Raw genomic sequence first — 23,426 nt, forward strand, 5'->3', positions numbered from 1 at the left:
ATTGCTGATACAGTCTCCTCCCACAAAGGCAGTCCAAGCCGGTTCAGCCAAGCCGGCTGAATTCGTTGACCCAAGTGCTGCTCCATAACCTTGAACCGGTCCAACCTAAAACACAACCTAAATAGCAGCAGTGTCAACCAAGTCAGATTCCAGAACAAGGAAATGGTCCAGTCCACTGCATGCCCATTCCCTTCTGTGTCTCTCTCTACCCTTCAACCCATTATATACTCGGCCGGCCATCCAAATCCCTCCTCCATACCCTCCCTTCGGAAAAAAAAAAAAAGAGAATATCCCTCCATCCCTCCCCTCAAACCCCACCACATGAAGGCCTAAAAATCATACTCCACAAATATCACCTCCACCTGAGATCGTCTCATTTTCCCTCAATATTTCCATCTTTCTCTCACTAAAACATCCCAAAGCAATGGCTACCAACGAATACCAAGGCGGTTTCTCCCTCTCCATGTCCTTCCGCGGCCGTTCCCTCCTCCGCCGCAACCAAGTCGTCTCCATGGAGCAAGTCCAAGAACAGGAGCTCCACGAGCTCGACCTCTTCCACTCCCACGTCGCCGACCGCCTCCTCTCCCTCCTCCCCTCCGACTCCCCCAAACATCCCCTCGAGAACCCGCCTTCGCCACTCTCTCTCGCCTTTCTCTCCAAGCTCCTCGACACCCTCCTCGCCGTCGAGGCCGAATTCCGCCCGCTCCTCCCCCTCCTCGGCAGCGGCCCCTCCGGCGCCGCCGCCGCCTCCCGCCCCGTCGCCGACCTCCTCGACCGCGCCGTCAAGTCCCTCGACCTCTGCAACGCCGTCTCCTTCTCCCTCCACTCCTTGCGCCACTGGCTCCGCCATGCCCAGATCGCCACCTCCGCCCTACTGTCCCCGAGCCCCCACCTCGCCGCCGCCCACCTCCTCCGCGCCCGCCGCGCTCTCTCCAAGCTCCTCCCCTCCGACGGCGCCTCCGGCATCCGGACCGAGCGCACCGGATCCTTTGGCCGGCGGGAGACGAACTCGAGATTCTTGTCTTGGAGCATGTCGAGGAACTGTTCGGCCCACCTCGCCGCTCCCCGCGGCAGCGAGGGGGGCGCCAGGGAGCTGGCGGTGGCTGTGTACACGATGAGCGCCGTGATGGTGTTCGCGATGTGGGCTCTAGGTGCGGCGTTGCCGTGCCAGGAGCGTGGTGGGCCGCCGGTGGCGCCGCCGAAGCAGCTGCCGTGGGCGGCGTCGATGGTGGCGCTGCAGGAAAGGATCGCGGAGGAATGGCGGCGGAGGGATCGGAAGGCGGCGGCTGCGGGGCTGCTGGTGGAGCTGCAGGAGGTGGAGGGGTGCGGGAAGGTGCTGATGGAGGTCGTGGAGGAGGCCTCGGGCTCCTGCGCCGCTTGCGGCACGTCGCTGGAGAGGGAGAGGGCGGAGGAGGTGGCGCAAAGGGCGGCGGAGCTGGCGGAGGCGTGCCGGAGGCTGGAGGAGGGGCTTGGGCCGCTGGAGAGGCAGGTGAGGGAGGTATTCCACCGGGTGGTGGGGAGCCGCGCAGAGGTGCTCCGGAGCTTGGGTCAGAGCGCGCGCTCTACTCCCGCGCCCTCTCCCATTGCTTCGTAGTAAAAATTAAAATCCCTAGGCTTGGATTTGGGTTTTTCTGGAACTATATATTTTTATCAAATTCTTTCATGTGTTTATATGTGAATGTAACATTAACTAGATCAATCCTTTTTTCCCATCTTGTTTTAAGTTTATTGAGTACACAAGGATGAAAGCTGAGGCTTCCAAGATCCAAAGCAATTTAGGAACTTAATCTTAGTTTTTCAGACTTGCTAGGAGTCAATTTGATTGGTTATTGACTGCATCGAAATGTAATATTGTTTGTAATTTGTAATTTCATCTGCTTCTGTAAATATTACTTGAAAATTATTTAATTCAGAGATTGAGAACTTAAAAATCAATTGAATCGGACCGAACCGGCCGGTTCGGACCGAAACGAGATTGGGACGGTCCAGAACCTCTCAATTTACGGGTGGATGTGTGAAAACTTCATCCGAACCGAGCGAACGGTACGGCTCGATACCGGATCTCCCTAGGCTTCGCCATCTCCACATACGTTCGATCCCTAACCATAATTTGGCGATTTGAAAGTGATTTATAGCCAGATCTTGACTAGGGTTGAGCGATCACATCGTTGGACTTTTGATGTGATTTAGAGGGCATCTCTAATCGATTCCATGGGATTAGTTGTAACCGGCCTCTTTGATTTCTCGCTGCGTCTGGACATTTGTGCTGTTCGATGGGTCCATCCGTGGCAATCTAAATATTCTATCAAAAAAAAAATGACAATCTAAATATATTTTTTTTGTAAACTACCAGTATTATTTATATAAAAAATAAGAACAACGCTGCATGTTAAACAGATCAATAAAGTGGAACTTCCCAAAAGATGATTATAATTCTCACTGTTATCTATTTATTTTGGAGTATATGTGGAATATATAATAGATAAGATAACTATTTGATGCGTAATTGTCGCCGTGAATCCCTGCTACTTATCTCGGTTCGGCGTGAGCTGAACAATTAGATTATTATATGGTTGAGATTTATGTAACATCGGATTTAGCCGAAATAAACTATCATCTTGTAACATTATGCATTATAAGTCATTATCAGAGAATCTGGAATTTTAAATCGAATATGCCAAATAGACTATAAAAACGGCTATAGGTCCACAAGAGGGTCTCAAAGTATAAATTTTTTTTATATAAAAAAAATATAAATTTATTTTTTAAAAAAAATTGACAATCTAATAAATATATATATAAAAAAAATCGATTAGTTATTTAGATTATCTGTGTAAGCAACATATTATCATCTATAAATATCATTTAGATTAAAATCAATCTGCAACATGTCATGTGTCTAGATTTTTTTTATCTGATAATTCTTAAAATATTGAATTAAAGAATGATGTTATTAAAGTTCATTTATGTGATTTAAATGATGTTTTTAAAGTTTAATATTATAATCTTCTTGAAATTAAAGTCTTCTTATATATATAGAATATGAATATATATTAAAAATTTAGATGGATATTATTTTATTATTTATAAATATATATTTTTTTAAATAATTTATTATATGGCTTAGAATCCGTGTGCAACGGTTGGCTCAAAGATAGTATACAATGAATGGCTACTTCAAATGTATTCTTTTTTGTAAGCTACCAGCATTATTTATATAAAAAATAAGAATAATGTTACATGTTAAACAGATCAATAAAAGCTGAACGCCCCAAAAGATGATTATAATTCTCACAGAAAGATTATATAATTAAAATAATCAAATAATTGAAATACCATATGTTGTTGCTGACTGTTATTTATTTATTTTGGAGTATATTTGAAATATGGAGTAAATAAGGCAATTATTCGGTGCATAATTGTTGCTGCGAATCCTGACTTCTTATCTCGGCTCGACATGTTCGGAACGATTAGGTCATTATATAGTCAAGATTTATATAATCAAATTTAGTCGAAATAAACTATTATCCCGTAACCTCATACATTATAAATCATTATCAGAGAAACTAAAATTTCAAATAGAATTTGCAAATAGACCATAATAACGGCTATGGGTCCAGGATAGGGTCTTTTGAAGTACATATTTGTTTTTTTTCTAAAAAAGGATTGGCAATATAAAATGAATGGCCGTAAAATGAAAAACTATTGAACTTGCTTAGGAATAGTTTCACTAATGAAAATACTTTGGAATTGATTTTTGAATTTTAAACCTTAATTATTCTTTGATTCAACGAAAAAAATGCTGGAGTATTAGAGTGAAATAGATCAAGCAAATATTAAAACAAGATTTCGAGTAGTCTATTTGCTTTTCCTCCAACAAAAAGATTTAATTACTTTTCAAATGTTAAAATGAATATCTATATATTATATATGTGATTTGGATATTGTATAATATCTTATTTATGTGATAAATATGTATATTTCTTGGTTAACTGTGAACATAAAATTATAAGTATGGTATATCTGGATGTTTGGGCATATACTTTCGCACCTACAACTTGATCCTCGGTTCAGTGCTTATTGTACTATCTATGGCCGATAAACGTTCAATCGTTGATTCGTGCGAACCTTCGTGAATACAGTATTTTGCTTATAATTAACTTATTCACTGTGCATCGAAAAGAAAGGAGCTTTTGCGATGCAATATTTCTTCTATATTCTTGTAGATTTAGTCTAGATTAATGATAATAAATTTGCATTTTTTGGCTTATAATATTTGCCTTTGCCTAAGAAGCAATCTGTTTAATTAACTTCTTTCATGGCTTTTTTTTTTTTTTTCTTTCAACGGAGGAAGATTTTAGGGCTGTTGCCCACTTACATGAGATTAAAGTCCTAACCATGAAGCAACTCTTCTGTTCTGCTAACTACTTTTCCAAGTTCTTTGATTGATTTTATTATTTTGATCTACATTTTGGTGCCAATTGCATTGTTGATTTGGTTTGAACTCAATATCTAATTGAAAAAATATTCTATATCTACTAAATCATGTAATTCGTTAACTCTAAGGATTAATTTAGATGAATAACAAAATATTTGAATATATATTTAGATTAATATATTTTTTAAGATTATATTTTTTAAAAAATTGTAGAATATCAAGAGAGTAAATTTTAAAAGTGCAATCAAAAATAAATGAAAAGAATTTAAAAATTTTTGGACGTGATATACATCTAAAATAAAGTTAGAGAAGGATATCCAAAGATTGGGATCAAAGAATATTTCAAATAAAAAAATTTACAAAAAGTTTAGTGGAAGGCATCTCGAGTCAATTCAAAATGGATTCGAGTCGATTTAAGCTGAAAAATAGAAGAAAAAAAAAATTGATTTGCAAAAATTTCAGCCGGCATGTTCTCGAATCGACTCAAGTATGATCCAAGTCGATTTAAATGAAGAAAGACGAAATTATAATTTTTCAGAATAGAAAAATTTGTATCGAGTGGCAGCTCAGGCTGGCTCAAGCAATTCGAGTCGACTCGAGCAATTCGAGTCGAAGTTACAAAAAAAATGATAGAGAAGCATGTTTTCGAGAAAATAAACTCAAAGACCATTCGAGTTGATTCGAGTCCAATTCGAGTTTCCATGGTTCGTTCTGCAGAATTTGCAGAACTGTGCAGAAATACTGCTAACGATTTTTTTTGAATTCCAATTTGTTAGAAATAACTTTTTGAGATTTCAAACAGTAGTTTATTATCTCTAACAACCGTTTAAAGTGACAAGACATAAGAATCAAAGTGAAAAAGCAAAAATCAAGTAAAAAAATTCAAAAGGCATTGAAAAAAGAGTATTCAATTTTTAACCATTTGAACCATCAAATTTAGAGATTCCTTTCAGCAAGCAGACAAGCTCATCCCTTCAAAGACTTCCACAAAAGAAGAATCTTAAGCTTCAACGACAATCATTTGTTTATTAAAGGAACTTTAGTGTTCTATTGTCTTTTTCTTTCATCTATCATTATAACTAGTTTCAATTGAGTTTTGAAGTTAGGGGATAGGTTTATTTAGGTCTGGAAATTGGATTGTAAGTCAAAGATTGGTTTTGTACAGGTTGTGGTTAGTGATCCAATATAAAATCAATTGATTTTTGGGTAGTGAGCTCAAAAAAACTATCCGACTTTAATTTTAAACAGATTATAGTGAAATTCCCAAGTGGATCTTGAGGAATAGACGTAAGTGCTGGAGGCACCAAATCACTATAAATTTGGGTATTTGTGCTTGTCAATTTCTCTCTAGCTTTCTATTACTTTTATATTTCTGCTCATTTGCTTGCATTAAATTTTGCACTCACCAATATTTTATTAATTTATAAAAATAATATATTATTAATTTAAATTTTTGTAAAATCTAATTCACTTTTTCTTTTTGGGTTGTCTTGCTGGGCAACATAATTATCATCAAAATCTACTTCACAACCATGGGAGAAGACTTATCAGTGGAGGTCAAAATGGTGTTCCAAATATTGTCTTTGCAAGTATTGGAGTCCATAAATGGAAAAATAAACCTAATCTTGAACTTGTAAAGCAAGGAATGAATTTTTTTGGAGCATTAGTGGCTCTCGTATAGACTTTTGCGTGGGCTTTACATCTTGTTATATGATTTAGTAACGATATACTTGTTTACAACAAGGGTCCAGCATCAAGAGAGATTTGATTGTTGTCACCAATAGTAACCAATGGCTTAATTTTGAATACTACTGTGTTTAGGTTTCATACCTGCTTATAATATTCTAGTTGTCTACGGATTTATTTGATTTAATTATATAAAAAATTTTAAATATTTTTTAAAATTTTTTAATTCCATCTTAAATTTTTATTCAGTAAGTCATCTAATTTTTAAATTGATTCAATTTAAATTCTAATCATAATTCCAGTTGTTTTGCTGTGATGTATCCTGTGATGGAGTTTTCAACACAAAAAAAAAATGAGATTATCACGTGTTATTAAATGATAATTCTGTCAAAATAGATCAATAAAAATTATAATCAGAACCTGAATTAAAATAATTTAAATATTAGATAATTGATCGTACTAAATAAAAATTAAGAATGAAATTAAAAATCTTCGAAAGGATAAGAATTTTTTGCATAATTAAGCTAATTTATTTTTACTTGAGAGAGTTTTACCGGTTAATTGATGCTTCGTTCCGCCCGAACTATTTTTATCGGCCGCCGGAGGCCGCCATCTCCGCGGCGCGGGTAGCGCAGGAGGACCCGGCAATAACCGAAGCCCCACTACCATCCCCGCCCTCCGCTGACTCTCACTTTCCGCGTCGGCCATGACTTCGACCTCCACAGGCTCGAGGTGGGTCTCCCACTGATCATCGGGGGCATCGACATCCACCACGGCCGCGGCTGCGAACGGTGAAAGCTAGAGGTCGGCAAAAATTAGGGTTTCGGAGTGGAGGGTTTTGGATTCTTTTGTTCAATGTGATTGATTGATTGGTCTGGCTGCAGGAGATGTGTTGCTTCACCGTGTGGTGGATGCGATTGTGGGGGCCTTGGGGCTTCCCGACATCGGCCAGATCATTCGCGATATTGATCCCAGGTGGAAGGGCTTCGCGTCCTCCGTCTTCTTGAAAGAGGCTGTGAGTTATAATACTCGGCTTGCCTTCTTTTGGCTCCGTGTTTTCTGATTTGTGTCTGTAGTTCATTTTTGTCTTAATTCATAAAGTCGAGATTTTTTTAACACCAAAAATGTAGATCATTTATGATTTTATAACAATTTGATACTAGTCTGCTTTATTGTAGAAAATGATCTAGAATTCTACTCAGCATTACTGTTTTATGATCGGGCAGTGATGCCATTTGGATGCAGTCTTGTGGGATTGCGGTTTAGGTTGGGCTAGAACTTTAATGAAGTAAGTTGATCCAAGGTAAGACGTTGGAATCTTTCATCATAATGTTGGAGAATCCAGCTAATTTTGGATTGCATAATGGTAGCATAAAATCGGGTGTGAAATTAAGAAACTTGAGTTACCTGATGCTGATCTTGCCCAGCTCTGAAAGCAGAATAGTTCAATTGCACCACCCTATTTGCTGCCTTTTCCAGATGCATAACCTGATGTATGTTGCCTATTTCTGGATGAGAGTACTTGTGAGGGAGTTGAGTCCTTGGAGACTCACACCTTCTTCTACAGGCAGTGATCCAACAATACTAGTCTTTAGTCATGTTTTCAATGGCCTTCCTGTGTCATGACTCACCAGTATAACATTTGATGGTGATTCTTCAATCATCGATTTCACTTAAATTTTTTTTTTTTTAATTTTTATTTTTTTGCTATAGTTGGTTGAATCCTTGTAACTAGATGTTGATCAAGGAGAAAGCTTAGTTAATGTTTTTGTGATCCACTTTTGCTTTTTGTTTCAACTTTTTGGCTGATTGAGGACATCATTTTTTTTTATACTGATGATACATTCAATAGCTTTATATTTCATCTTGTCAAGCCACATGTAATCACAGAGTTGGCTTTCTCTTCTTCTTGGGATCTATAACATAGAGTCCAATTTGATGCAACTGTAGGGAAAGGGTTCTTAGTCCTCTTCAAGCTATGCACAGAATGTAGGTTTTGTGGAACAATAAATTCTATAACCTAGACATTGAGGGTTTAATGGAAGAATAAATTCTGATGAAGGAAATGATGAGTAATAATGAAATATAAGGCCCATGATGATTTAATCAGTTTTTTTAATCTAAATTTTCAAATTACTGTTTTACAGTTGACAGAATCTTTAGTTGTCGGACAAAATACTCATACATGTCTTTAATCAACAAAACTTAAAAATAAAACCATAATAATGCTCAATAAATGCCTGCATGACAATGTTTTGTTTGAGGCTTCAGAAATGACGGGAGCAAGTCCCTAAATTACTTTCTCTTGACTTCAGGATAAATTTTTATTTTTATGGATTTTTATTTTATAATTCCTTTTGCTGTTTTCCTTGTGATCTTTTATTTATCAAATAGGGCCTATCAGTGATCTAAGTGGATTTCATATGATTTGGTAATTTTACATTGGCCTTATAGTTCTATCACTTATATAACTCACCATTTTTTTTCCTAGACCATGCTTAGGTTTTTTGGACTTTCTTTTCTTTACCGGCCAACCTCAACACATAATGGTGTTTTATCATTGGGTCACATCATCCACCCTACTCTGATATATATGAGGCATTGACATCATGGGCCCCATCTTTCTTTTTCCTTTGTTTTCAGAAGACGAGGTGCAAAGTAACAAAAATATTTTTGCATTTTACTTATCTCAATTTGATACACTGTATTTGTCTTAGTTCTTCAGCTATTGTTCTCCCAAATTTATTTCCGGACCATCTTTTATGTCAATCAAAAAAAGAAAAAAAAAATCATATTGTTCACTCACTAACAACTCTATCATTCAGAAGCACCATGTTTTAAGGATCTTTCTCTTGGATAGTGAGAACACACCCGTAACAAGAATAAAATGGCATGCCCTCATTGAAACTTGTCAACCTTTGTTGTCTTTATCAGAAAGGACCTTGCTATCGAGTTGATTACTTGTCTCTTTTTGCGAACTTTGTATTAATATCTTGAAATATATGTTATTATATCTGGATGCCTAGTATGCTGTATCAAAATGCTATGTTGGTGCAGCTGGCTGTAGTAAAGATGGCATGATAGTCATTGAAGTCAATAATGAGAAAAGAATGGGTAATTGAAAAACCCAAATCCCAGAAAATCCGAGATATGACCATTCACCTTGTAGGAACTAGGAAGACTGGTATAAGGTTCCTATGCCAACTAAAAGAAATACTAAGGACTCCTATCATAGAGTAGTAAAAGAAATATAATGCACAGCTATTTCCATGCCATCTTGCACATCATGCGTGGCATCCAAATTCCCTTTTAACTTCCATGCTGTTTTTGATAACTTCAGTACTGTATAAACTTGGTCAGGGAGTCTGTAGATGTTATTTCCATTGATACTTCCTGTGTCTAGGAATACCAAATTGACATACTGAGAAAACCAGCCATGCCCATCCAAAATCATTTGCACCATCTATCCATCTGCTTCTTTGTTTCAATCTGAGTTTCCACATTTGCTCTATGAAGTCTTTTCAGATATAGTGCAGTTTGCACCAACCCTCCTTTGGATGGGAGGTTCACAGATCCTTCCCAAGAACATAGGATCAGTGATTAAAAATCATTATATTAAGTTAAATTTTCTCTTTATAGTTTTGATATAGACCTCTTATTAGTGACTTGCATTTGACACAATTGTCATCCTAATTTTTCTGCAACTGCTTTCTTAGCAAAGTCTTGGTAGGCATGAAAATATATTGAGGAGCTGTATGTAACTTGTCCGTCAAATATAACAACTGGCATTTGATAGCTTAAGCTTGCAGTGAAAGATTGTAGTTAGGCATCCCCATAGCATTCAAGAGGTGAAATATATTTAATGCATTTGTGTTGTATGGTACCCTAAAACAAGGTTCATTATTAATTTGGATACTGTTATGGGTGGAACTCTAGTACCCGGTCCGAAGACAGACAAACTCTGGTCATGGCCGACCAATGCATTGGCCACTGACCCTCATATCAGCCCGCAAACTATACATAAGTTTCCGACTTGTCATCATCATCATTGTTCATGGGCCATTGATCCACACGTGAGCTGCCAACCCTAGCATCTGTGGTTGAACCCATCTCCAGACACATCGGATTGCCGATCCACATGTCGAACACTTCATACGGCACTCGGACATCGGACACCGATTCAGGAAGGGTCCCTATCCCAATATCATCTCCAACTAGGGGCTCTACCACTGATCCACATCTCCAACAGCACACGTGATGGGATGTCAAGCTATGTTCTCCTTAACCCCTGTTGATCGCCATATTTGAGAAAGCTGGCAAGAGACCCCCTTACAGTCCCATCAAATCATGCCACTCAGCGTCAAATCATGCCACTTCTCAGAGCGGTTGGCTGCATGCCAGATAAAGTCCTGTCAAATCGCGTAAGTGGCTGACTGCGCACTGGATAAGGTAGAAAATCAAGTCAGACATCTTAGAGGGGTACTTCTAGAAAAGTCAGGACGGCCTCCTATGACTTTTTATCCTTTACAGCTCCAACATTGATCTATAAATAGAGATAATCAGGGAACCCTGAAGGTACAAAAACTCTAATGCGTTCTTTTCCATCTATTCCAGATTTCTGATTTGAGCATCAGAGGATTTCCGTCGGAGCCAATTCCGATCAGAGACTTGTTTCATAGGTCCGGTCACCGTCATCTCTACCGGACGCCACTACACTGCAGCAACTCCGACCCGAGCCCGGAATTTGCCGCAACAGATACTAAAAACTATATAGAAGGAATAGAATATAAGTGATGCACAACCAATTGATATACATTTTATATTCTAAATTCTTTGAATGAAACATGTATAATTAATAATGTTTTAGATATCATCGTCTAGATAATTTGTAGCACTCTTAACATTATTCAGTTTGTACTTGCCACCAATATCATCATGACCCAAGCCTTTACTCATCAAATATGGGGTTGTTATAGAGCATGACTTCAAGATTAGAAGGCTTAGGTTGCATTTGGCATTATTGTCGCTTTCTTTTTTTTTTTTTTAAAATGGAAACATGAATGCTATTTTCTTTTCAGATTTTTGACAACACAAAATATGTTTGGTTCACCTCTTTTTTTTTTTTTATTTATAACAACAAGGGCTGGCGAAGTGGTCGACAATGATGGAGAGGGAGAGGGTATAGGACTGGCAACATTGTTGGGGACGAGTAAGAGCTCGATATAGGGTGGAAAGACAACTGAGAGAGTGGCAAAGGGAGGAGTAGGAATGGGATGAGAGATAGCTTGGTGTTGGGCGGAGAGATGGCTGGCGAGGCTCTGGAGCCGATGAGGTCATGTGGGGCAACGGGGCTGAGGGCAAAGTCGGATGGAAGAAGAGGGATCAGGAGGCTAAGGGTAAAAACCCTTTTTTTTTTAAAAAAAAAAGTGGAAATGAAAATTTCCACTTCCACTTTTTCTAAAAATAATGAAAGTTTCTTTTTAGAAAAATAAAAACAACAAAAACGGGGTAACCAAACATAATTTTTCTGCATTCGATTCTGTGTTTCTGTTTCATAAATGATGAGACAAAAAAAAAGTACCAAACAGGACCTTAATAGATTTGTGCAGATTTTACAACCAGTTGTCACCCTAATGTCAACCATCTAGAAGTGGGGAAGGGGAGGGGACAGCTATTCAGCTAGTAAGATTTCTGATTTTTCTTAATCTGGTTTTTTGTTTGAATGAATATTTTGTGGCAATTCCAATAGCTAGTTTTGTTTCTATTCCAGGTCCATGTATTCCATCCAATCAGTCTGGAAAAGGCATTGCTTCAAATCATTGTAACTTTCTTTTTTTGGAAGGAAAAGGAGGCTCGAAAAGCCACCCATTTATTAAAAGAAATGAATACAAGTACCAGTCAACCCATATGTACAAAAGGAGGAAGGGGACAATACTTCCTGAAGCTTTGGCTGTATCTTTCAAAGAGACAAGTGCAGCTGCTACTTCAAGAATTTAACAAAAAGGATTGACGTAGTCTACATGCAATACAGAAACATCTAAAGAAGAGGGGATAGAAAAAAGGATAGGGAACAAACACATGGACAAAGTAAAAGAAGGATTTACAGCAAGCCTCCTTTTTACAGAGACATTAGCCAAAAAACCAAATGGCATGAATCTTCAGCAATGGATTGCAGACTTCCTTGAAATTTGAAAGGATATGAACTTGGAATTAGACTAATGCATGAGGCAGGCTATGAACTTGGAAAGTTTGATGCCATATTGATCCTACAAAGGCCAAAACTCAGTCCACACAAGGAGGCCATTAGAGCAACCTTCTGCGATCTTCTTGGAGCAGACCCATCTATTGTAAATCTTAAAGCAGAATCTCATGAGAAGGTTGACAGCGTTGGAGAAACTAGAAGCACTGCAGTTCACACTGTGGTTCTTCTGATGACGAGGTAGCAGCGGACCTCTCTTTTAATGAGAGAGATCTTTAATTCATTTGTTGCTGTTGTATGCTAATTGTTGGATACTGTATAGTTGTCCATACAGCAAGCATCATAGGAGATGCAACTCAAGCTTGCTCCTTCAATCTATAACCATTCAGTCTATATCTACTGAAACTCTGTACTATCACTGCATTAATGAGAATTCCCGAATTAGATTTGCTCGCTTTGTCCTAAGCTCTCTGCATGATAAACTTCTGGTTTTTTTTTCCTAAAAGGAACACTCTGGCTAGGTTTTCACTTGGCTGCGTTTTCTTTAGGTTTCTGTGGACTGAACTTCAATTCTAGAAAGCTGGTACAGCAATGAGGCTACAAAATAGCTGCAGCCTGTTTTTCTTTTTTCTTTTTATTTATTTACATTCCACAAGTAAAACCCCACCAGGATGAGGAACATTGTCGATGCGGAGATGCAACTTCTAGGCTCAAGTGCAAAGTCTCTGCAGTCACACGATTCTTTAAGTCGAACTACATAACACTGAACAATTTGTTCGATCCATATGGCCGACAATAGAGGAGGAGCTAACAAAAGATGGTCATGATCTGTGGCCCATCTGGAATTTTTTCCCTTTTCTGCTTAGTTCTTTAACCTGTCAACTATTTAAAAAATTTACAAATCTTTAAGGTACTTCAGAATGAATGTTATTTGTTTCTCTCCTGCACACGTGCACACACGCATAGAGGGTGCTGTTCATAGAAGTGGGAGACTATCTGGATCATTTTAAACTGACATAGGGCATGTTTTCCTTATGTGCTTGCCTTGTTGGTTTAAAATGACAAGTGGTGTGCTTTGGCCACCTTGGGGCACTGTGGAGGAGCCATATGGGGCGAATGATCGGAGCTCGGCCACCTCGGTCCCTCGTCTGTGGTCCAACAGCCATTGCTGGCATTGGACTTCTTCAGGTAATGAGCACTTGTAATCAGTTTAAACTGTGATAAAATATTCACAATAAGACCGATGTATTATATAGTAAACTCGCTGCTAAGATCTCAAAGTCAAGGAAAATCTATGTTTAAGGTGTATCACTACTTCTCATTATGCATGAGGAAATTTATGGAAAGTTTCTTTTTAGGGATTGATATTTTTCTCACACTCTCTCTCTTATATTGTTAGCTATATATAAACATTTGATAGTTTCAGCCATCTAGAAAATTGAGCATGTTTCATATCACCATCAAAATGCATTGATCCTCTAATCATGATCATGTTATAAGCATGGTTTAATGTAATAGTTATTACAACAATTTCATTTGCAACGCTTTTAAATGCTCCAATTAGTTTAGTTTAAACTTTAATGTATTGTTTGAATTTTGTTTCTTGTTCTGCAAGTTACGTTTCTCTGCTGAATTTTTGAACTCTCCTTAGAAGGGAAGCATTCTATTAAGATTGTTGGTACAATTCGATGGTGGATTATCTTTTTCAACTATTGGAATAAGATGCATCTTCATGACATGTGTTTGATTCTTTTATGCATCAGCTGCAAATATATGCGACTCTTATCTTTGATTATTGTATATTATCTGGAAGTTAGGTGTCTCAGTACTAGATGTTAGATGATGGAAGTGATGCTTACAGGTTGACAATATCTATCATGAGACTTTATTGTACTTGCAACAATGTGATCTTATGGAATCTAACAAAATTACAACTGCAGTTGATATAGACCAATGAATGTTGGTCAAGCATTTAAGGTAGTTTAAACAACCCCATAGGTCAGCATCTTCTAGCAATAAACAGCTAAACTTTCAGTGGACATTACATTGCGTTTGTTCTACTGAGTGTTGTTGAAAGATTGATGATTGCAGCAAATCTTGGATCTCAAAAGATGATCGGACAGTTCGGCAAACATATGCTTGAACTTGAAACTCACATCCTCATTCATTAGAAGTGAAAATTGTAATTTAAAATTGTTAAAGAGATTGATTACACTTTATCCCTGGCTGCATGACACAAGTTCAATTCAAAATTTAGCCTACATGCTTAAGATTTCCTAGCAATTGATTTCCAGTTGCATCAAGTAATGTCCCTTACAAGAACTACTCAAGAACGTACATCGGTTATAATTTGCTCAGGCTGGGGTGGAGATCTTTGAAAAAAAAAAATCAACATAGTAATTAGTTTTTAGCATTATATAAAAAAGTTACCCATCCTAATTTTTAAGAAAGTTGCAAGCAATCCAAGTAGGTTTTATTATATAAATTTGGTATTGGAGGGTGCCAGCTTGTGCAGTTGATGAAGTCCTTGGAGATGGTACTGAAGACATGATCTGCACCATTAATCATGATCCATTGGTGTAATAAGATGATCACCGTTTTATGGACTACTTTGAATCACTGTCCTTTATTTTCTTTTCATAGTTAGTCGTTATCTTACTTGAAAACCTAAAGCATTAAAACATTTGGATCTTGCTAACTCTTATACGTAGTGTAACTAATAAGCAAAATACTACCGGCCAAAAGTATTAGGATAATATAGCTTTAATCATCAACTCATAACTTATGCAACTTGTGGTCGGTCTCAAACATTTCTAGATAATTTAAATCAATAGATTTAAATATGGAATATCTTACTCTAAAGAAAAAGTCATGACAGTATGATGTTGTAACAATGACTAATATAAATTAATATCTTAAAGCCGAGCCACTGTTTGATTAGGGTTGGCAAAATCTGATCTAAACCTGCCAACCAGCATGAATTGACCTGAAACAAATGGGTTTGGATGGGGCCTTTTAATAATCAAGTAGGTTTGAGTGATCAAAATCACCTTGGTTATGAATTGTCAGATTTAGCAAATGCAGTTGATAGGTCTCTAATTTTTTGTTATAATTCAGTTCACTCTTTCCCTAAATTAGAAGGGTCATACAATGATTGATAGCATGGACATTGAGATTTTAGGATACGAGATTTTATTTTAGCTAGTTTTATCCTTGATTAATTTATAATGGCTATATATCCTAAATTTAAGTTTATTATAATTATGATAATACATTTGAAGTTACAGTAGTCTTTGTTGTTTGTGTTTTTAAGATAGCATATTTGCTTTAACTCTAGTTATATGTATAATTGATGAATAAAAATTAAATGAGTTGATGCTCATTTATTTGAAAATAAATGGATCAAGCATGGCTTTAGATTTCTACCCAAATAGGCCGAGTAATAAGCTAGGGAATAAGGGTTTTCTAATCTAAACCCGGTGAAAAGCAAGTAGGTAGAATAGAGGGTGAGATGATCTTCATCATGTCCACCACCACCACTACCACCAATTTTCCCATGATCATCACCAGCAGCATCACAAGATGGCTGCCATCATCACCACTGATGTCGGTGGTGGGGTTGGCGTCATCGATATAGGTCCGATCACTTAGGATTGGGTGTGATGTTTTGGAGAAGAAGGAAAGAAAAAGATGGATCAAAGAAGTTGGACCCTCCCCAACTATTTATAAAGATATATTAGATTCAACAATGCATAGCTTATGTTTTTGCCTATAGTAAACAATTTACATTTCGATACTAAAAACACAAATGCAGCAATTTAACTTAGATCACTCACATCAACCAGAACATAGAATTCCATTTAGTCTTCCTAATGAATTGCGATGCCTTGACTTGTGCACAAGACCTTGGGTAGCTCATTGCACAACTTTAGGGGCAACTCTATGTTCCACAAGGTTCGCATTACTGCAGATACAATTGTCGAAAGTGGCTAACCCTATTTAGATGCAAATGAATTGAGATGGAATCACTCATGCCGATGTACCAAACTTTGAACAATGTTTGTATGTGTCTGCATTTTATGCTTTTAACAGACCGATCTGAGATATGAGAGAAAAGGATGATGATAGAAGAGCCATGCTAGGAGCCCTACTCACAAGTATAGCAGGAACAAATGTGGAGGAGAAAATTTACCGACTTAGTTTATTTAAAACTAATCAGACAAGAAGGATTTCAGAAAAATTATAATTCCATCAACTAAAGACATTTCACCCAATGGATATAATGTAAAAAGAAAAAAACACACGGACACGCTGGCTCAAAAGCATGCATCCAATTGCTGAGATCCCACTTATAAATCGAATTGGGTCGCTTAATAACTAGTTTCGAACCCATCTACTATCTATGATGAAGTGCACCACTTATGACACATTTCATGCACATGGTAAACCAAGACTGTATGATAGACCGTATGATCCCATGATCATCTTGAAAACACATTCACAATCACCGTCGGCGCAAATATCCCACGGCAACAATGATGTTACACAAAACATACTTGTCTAATGCCTTCAAAAAAACCCCTGTCATGAATCATCGAGAAGGCAATTGCAGATTCATCATTCCTTGACCAAAAACTTGGTGGTCCATTTAATTTTTCAATTTAATTCAAGAAGCCAGCTAGTGTGGCCCTTGCCAACTATTTATTACCTAATGATGTACTCCCCCACAATCACACGTCCCTTCTTTTCTTGGAACAGCAAATGCTACTCAAGCATAACAGTGATAATGCTAGCTTTCTATGTCTTGTATATTATCAAAATCTTCCTTAAGTTAGACTTAGGGAGGGGTCAAGAGAGAGAAGCACACACAAAGAGAGAGAGTTCTAATTGCACAAAGGATTCCTTTGGGAGGTTTTAATCTCATTCTACATGAAGAATGGATTCCTCGTGTGGATTTAGGAGGTTGGGGAAGCCCCAAATCGTGCCCACATCGCCAAAGAAGGACGTTGAGGGAACTGATGAAGAATGAGGGCCCGGCTACATTAAACGAATGGAGACATGGTGGAGACATCTCATCCATATTAGACTAAGTTAGCTTAACCAACCATCGCTTGAAGAGATTCCATTTACTATCTATACTTTAAGAAACACTAGTAGGCCCCTTATTTTCTGTTGCTCCTCCCCAAAGCTATATGCTAATCATTTCCCCTTGCCCCCCTACCCCACCCTCTAATTCCTTTCTTTTTTTGCTTGCGATCCATCCAAGCAAAAAGCCTCTCATGTCAAATGTGGTGAGTAATTTGTGTCAATCAATCAGCTTTCTTATTCTCGATTTCTTCCTTCATACATCTCTACATCACACTGTATAAAACCTGACCAACAATATTTTAACAAACCCAAGCAATACTCTCTGTCTATCAACTTTTTAATGACATTGACTGAATACCTTGCATCCTTTTTTATAAAAGTGTTTTCTCCACATCTCTTGCTAGAATCACTAAATGCATGATGAAGCCATTAATATTATATGTATCATTTTACTTTAAAAAAATATTTATAAGAGAGTGGAACCAATAGAAATTATATGCAGGTTATGGTAGCTCTATGTTTGGAGTGGAAGTTTCTTATCCAAAAATTTATGCATAACTACTTGAGGAATTATTCTTTTCTCTCCATCTCTATGGTAGATCTTATCCTACTTTCTTTGGTTAGCACATGGGAGACCATTCAAGAAAGGAAATTTCTGGAGAAGCATCAAGAGGCCTTTGTCTCATGGATAGATGAGTACTCATCAATATGCGAAGATTTTTAAGGGTCTATGGCTACCCACATTGGAAAACCTTTGAGTCGGATTGGGCATGAAAAAAAGTAATCATGGACCACCTCCAGAGGAGATTAACATGCCAGCAAAATAAGATGGGAACAGATTCAAATGTAGTTGGAAAGGCGAATGGAACAACGTATGACCATGGGAATGATAAAAGTAGCTCGAGACGACATGGAACCTTTAGACAAAGTCAACCTAGAGGCTGAGTACATCTTAGGCTCAAAATAATCAGGGGTTCAGATCATCTATAATACGTGTTTTGCACTATAAAGAGCTGTACAATCTCTATAATAGCCATCACATCATCCCTCCAAGAGATGGATCACTGTAGTTGCTCATATGGAAAATCTAAGCAATCATGGTTGATGCCAAATACGGTATGCATATGAAATGAGCGATAGCTATCCATCTCTAAGATAAATGATGTAGCTACTGTGTAAGATTGTACAGTTTTTTATAGTACAAAATACACACCATAGGAGATCCGAACTCGATAATTAGACCCAACAACCTTAGCTCAAAAGCCATATATTAAGTGACTCGTTTGATAGTTATGTACGTTTCAACGTCCACCTAACTGAAATAATGAAGGCTGTCGTTCTGGCCCCTCTCGAGAAACAGATCAAATAATTTTGTTACGAGTCACCAGAAAAAAAAAAAAAAAAAAAGGCCAACTAATTATTGTGGCACAGATTCTTTCTTAAGAATTTGGGACCCGCAAGTATCAACGAACGATGAAACATATTTAAGATTTGAATGTGACACTTAATATAGTAGGCATTGCGTCAGCTTTTTATTTTTAAGAAAATGGCAATGCGTGATTCCTCATCATTCTATCAACGTGTCAACAAAGTTGAACTGAAAAAATAAAAAAATCTGGAACGTTGTCAATTCCCATCGTTTTTAAATTCTCAATGCATATGCTCATCCACTGGATGCGCGCGCGCACACAAACAGATATATATATATATATATATATATATATATATATATATATATATATATATATATATATATATATATATATATATATGTTATTACATCTATCTTTTAAGTATTTACTTCATGTTTAAACATTTTCTGAAACTTTGGCAACTTATCAATCCTCATATCAATTCTGAATTTTCCTGGCCTATTTGTTCAAGATTTCAAGTTCTACCATTTAGGGAGGCCTCCCATCCTGGCTCAGATGGTTTTTTCTTTTAACAGCAATGGGCACAAGCTATGCCTTGCATATTTATTGTATGAAGTGCATGCATTGCATGATGTTAAACATATGTTTTCTTGTTGGCTGCCCTTATGACCAGTTGATTTGACCATACAACTCCCATGTTAACTTTTTCAATAATAAAAAAAATGCTATCAATGCCACACATTGCTAAGTTAGGGATGCTCCAAGAAGTTTCTATAAGAATGTTGGATTTCATTTTTGTGTCGTCCAGTAATCAAATCCTCAATGAGTCAATCTGCAGTATACCCATGTGTCATAAAATACCTAGAGATGTAGAAATTTGTTCTCTTGGGTGGAAAAGAGAAGGCTTGGCAGAGTGTGCACAAAACAAGTGGAACTAAAACCCCGGCACAACTCTAAAAAGCAACCTTTCACCTCGAGCACAGAAAATTAATTGAAAGGCAATCCTATATGTGAATGTAGGTCTAACAGCGCTCATGGGTACTCAGGCACCATTCATAAAAGAACCTTTTTTGGCCAAGTAGAATCATGGAACACTAAAATGAAGATATGATAGTTGGAGAGGAACTCAATTGTCTCTATGACACATACAACATAATCTGCGATATACACCGTAATAATGGCTTATGTTGTGAGCCATAAATCAGGCCATGTCAAATAAGTCAGATATATCTAAAAAATTTTGCTACGGCACTCCAAAATCTCTTTTAGTTATTTTATTATTGGCTATTCACTACAAAAATTTTAAAGATTAGCAACAACATTAGCTATGAAAATCCAAGCCGTCGCTAATAATAATCTTTAATCATCAAAAAACGATCCAAAAAATTAGCCTAGCGACGGTTAAATTTAAAATTTTAAAATTTTTCAGTTATAATTATAATTAAATTAATTAATTACCGATAGCTATTGGCGACGAAAAATTTGCCATCACTAATAATTTTAAAAAATAATTATTTAAAAAATTGTGAATAAATTTTTTCTGATAAAAATATTAGCGACGGCGGTTAATTTTTAGCGATAGAAGTTCACCATCGCTAATACTTAATTTACCGACGGCATTAGCGATGACGTCCTTTGCCGTTGCTAATAATTTTGAAAAAAAATTATTTAAAAAATTATGAAAAAATATTTTTTTTGATAATAGTATTTGCGACGGTGATTAATTTTTAGCGACGGAAGTTCCGATTGCTAATACCTTTACCAACGGCATTAGCGACGGTTATTTTATCGTCGCTAATAGTCTGCTTAAACTACATCCCCTGACCTACGAGAGAAAAAAAATTTCTCTCATGCACCTCATCCCCTCCCCTTCCCATGATTCCCCCCTCGCTGTTGCCTCCTCCTTCCCAGTGGTTCCCCCCTTACTGGTGCCTTCTTCCCGACAGTTCCCCCCTCCTTGTGCTCCGACGTCCCGCTGCTCCGAGCCTGCACAATTTTCTCTCCCCTCATCGGCACTTCTTTCCCGATGGTTCCCCCTCCCCGGCACCTCCTTCTCGATGGTTCCCCCCTCCCCGTGCTTCGACGTCCTGCAGCTTTAAGCCCGTTCTTCAGCCATGCCTGCGGCCGCCCCGAACCCGTCGGCCCCGATCTCGTCGGCCCAACCCTGTGGCCCCTGCCCCGTCGCCTCCAGCCCGCGGCCCCAACCTCGTCGGCCCCTACCCCACCTGCCCGACCATGCAGCCTCGACCATGCGGCCTCGACCTGCATTGCCTTCCTGCGGCTCTGACCAACACCACCTTTTCACGGCCTCGACGCCCCGCTGGCCCGACCATGCGGCCCCTGCCTCGCCGCCCCCAGCCCACGGCCCACGGCCTCGACCTCTCCAGTTCTTGCCCCACCGGCCTGACCATTCGGCCTCGAGCAGCGTCGCCTTCCTGCAGCCCCGACCTCACCAGCTCCTGCCCCTCCGACAGAACCACGCAGCCCCGACCAGCACCGTCTTCTCGTGGCCCATCCTTGCACCCTCGTCTTTGCAGTCGCATCCTCGAGCTGACGTCCCATCCCTGAGCCATCTCCTTGCCCCTTAGTTCTTGCGCGGTAGCCCGTCTTTTGTTGTGAATATTAGCCACGACTAATATCGTCACTAAAAATTATTTTTTATTTAAATTATGTTAATTAAGTATAAAAAATTAATTAATTAAATATTTAATTAATTAGTTAGATATTTAATTAATTAATTAGAAGCACGGGATTTGGATCTTAGCATGCAAAGCGCTTGGATCGAGAAAAAGTACCAGATAGCATTACGAAACACCGGGTTAGGGCGTGCCTTGTGCGCTCGGGCCTCGAGTCCTAGCTGGCATCCAAGACATTTAGCCTCTGCATGTCCTGTGCGCTTGGGCCTCGGGTCCTAGCTGGCATCCAAGATATCTAGCCCCCGCGTGTCCTGTGCTCTTAGGCCTAGGGAAGGTGTCGATCGGTATTACAAACATATAGCTGGGCATGCCCTACGTGCTCGGACCTCGGGTCCTAGCTGGCATCCAAGGTATCCAGCCCTCACGTGCCCTACATGCTCAGGCCGATAGAAGGTGCCAGATAGTATTGCAAATATGGAGCCGAGGCGTGCCCTACACGCTTGGGCCTTGGGTTCCAGTCAGTGTCCAGGGCAGCCAGTCCTCGCACAAGGGCCGAGTTTATATTCTACGACATCACATAATTGGATGTTAATTTAAGTAATCAGTTAGGTGTTAATTTTAAAAAAAAATTACATTACATGGAACCATAAATGTTTAATTAATATACATATTCTACTGTATCCATATATTTATATATTTTTACATGGATGGAAAAATTATATACATTGGTTAGTTGATTATCCAGTATAGACAGTTTGAAAAATATAAATAATTCTATAGGTCATTACAGTAATTAAACGGTATGTTGAAGGTTCGAAAAAAAATTTTGGACAGTATTTTTCTTTAGTTCTCCCCACACATCTTTAGATGTATGGGAAAAACTAAGAAAAAATGCTGCCTAATTTTTTTTAGCCCCTGTTGTATATCATTTGATTACTATAATTTACCTATAGAATTAATATATTTTTTAAATAGGATAGGACCTTTTATACTTATTAGTTGATGATAGGATGCATTTACTATGTAAGCTATTTTGAATGATAAAATAATTAATTAGCAGTTGTCTTATATTTATGTATATACATAATTCTTAGATAGTATGCCATGGATCGTAGTTAGATGGACCGTCGAGTAGTCGACAGGATGATTTCTGCTGAATATAGAGAGGGTGTAGAATACTTCTACGATTTTGCTTTTGGGAATGTAGTACTCTTACATCAAGGATGGGCTCATTGCCCTTGTAACAGATATGGCAATAGAGAAATATTTGATAGAGATACAATTACTGTCTATTTGTATACGAGTAGATTTATATTAAACTATAAGCATTGATACTTGCATGAAGAGACATGAGAGAAAGTTGCAAGGATTAGAAGTGAGTAAAATAGGAACACAGATAAAATGGTAGATATGGTTATGGATGCGGCTGGTCCTGAATTTAACTGAGATATGCAGGACGATCCAAAAGTTGGCAGCAGCGATTTTTATCGTATATTGAAAGATGCTGATGAACCGCTGTGGTCAGGATGTAAAATACACACTATATTATCAGTTATGTCAGAGTTGTTGAACTTGAAGGCTGAATTTAATATAATGGTGAATTGTTATGATAGGATGGTAGCAATAATAAAGAAAGTGCTATCGAAGGATGAGAAGCTTGTTGGGAGCTTCTATATTTCGAAGAAAATGGTGAAAAGATTGGGCATGGGATATGAAAATATAGATGCATGCCGCAATAATTGCATGCTTTTCTATAACGAGGACTAACTAAAGAGTTCATACGATGTATGCGGTAAAAATCGATTTAAACCGAGGTAAGAGAGTAAGAATCAGAAAAATATACCATACAAGATTCTTCGATACCTTTTCCTCACTCTTAGGCTTCAGAGGCTCTATTTGTCCAAGAGAACTGCTGGATAGATGAGATGGCACAAAGAAATGATTCACAAGCACTCCGATATGATGAGTCATCCATCAGATAGTGAGGCATGGAAGCAATTTGATGC

General features: G+C 38.1%; 1 protein-coding gene and 1 long non-coding RNA gene across 2 annotated transcripts; both read left to right on the top strand.

The window, feature by feature from the left end:
- Positions 1-249: 249 nt before the first annotated feature.
- Positions 250-1,723, top strand: LOC105059475 (protein ROH1A). Its single transcript, XM_010942775.4, has one exon. It carries the CDS (start codon positions 425-427, stop codon positions 1,592-1,594), a length of 1,170 nt encoding a protein of 389 aa, XP_010941077.1. The 5' UTR covers positions 250-424; the 3' UTR covers positions 1,595-1,723.
- Positions 1,724-6,677: 4,954 nt separating this feature from the next.
- LOC105059477 (uncharacterized) lies at positions 6,678-12,795 on the top strand. Its single transcript, XR_834287.4, has 4 exons — positions 6,678-6,928; positions 7,009-7,139; positions 10,739-11,806; positions 11,895-12,795. It is a non-coding gene; the product is annotated as an uncharacterized lncRNA (long non-coding RNA).
- Positions 12,796-23,426: the final 10,631 nt, after the last annotated feature.

This window comes from Elaeis guineensis, chromosome 16 (assembly GCF_000442705.2).
Source record: "Elaeis guineensis isolate ETL-2024a chromosome 16, EG11, whole genome shotgun sequence".
NCBI lineage: Eukaryota > Viridiplantae > Streptophyta > Magnoliopsida > Arecales > Arecaceae > Elaeis > Elaeis guineensis.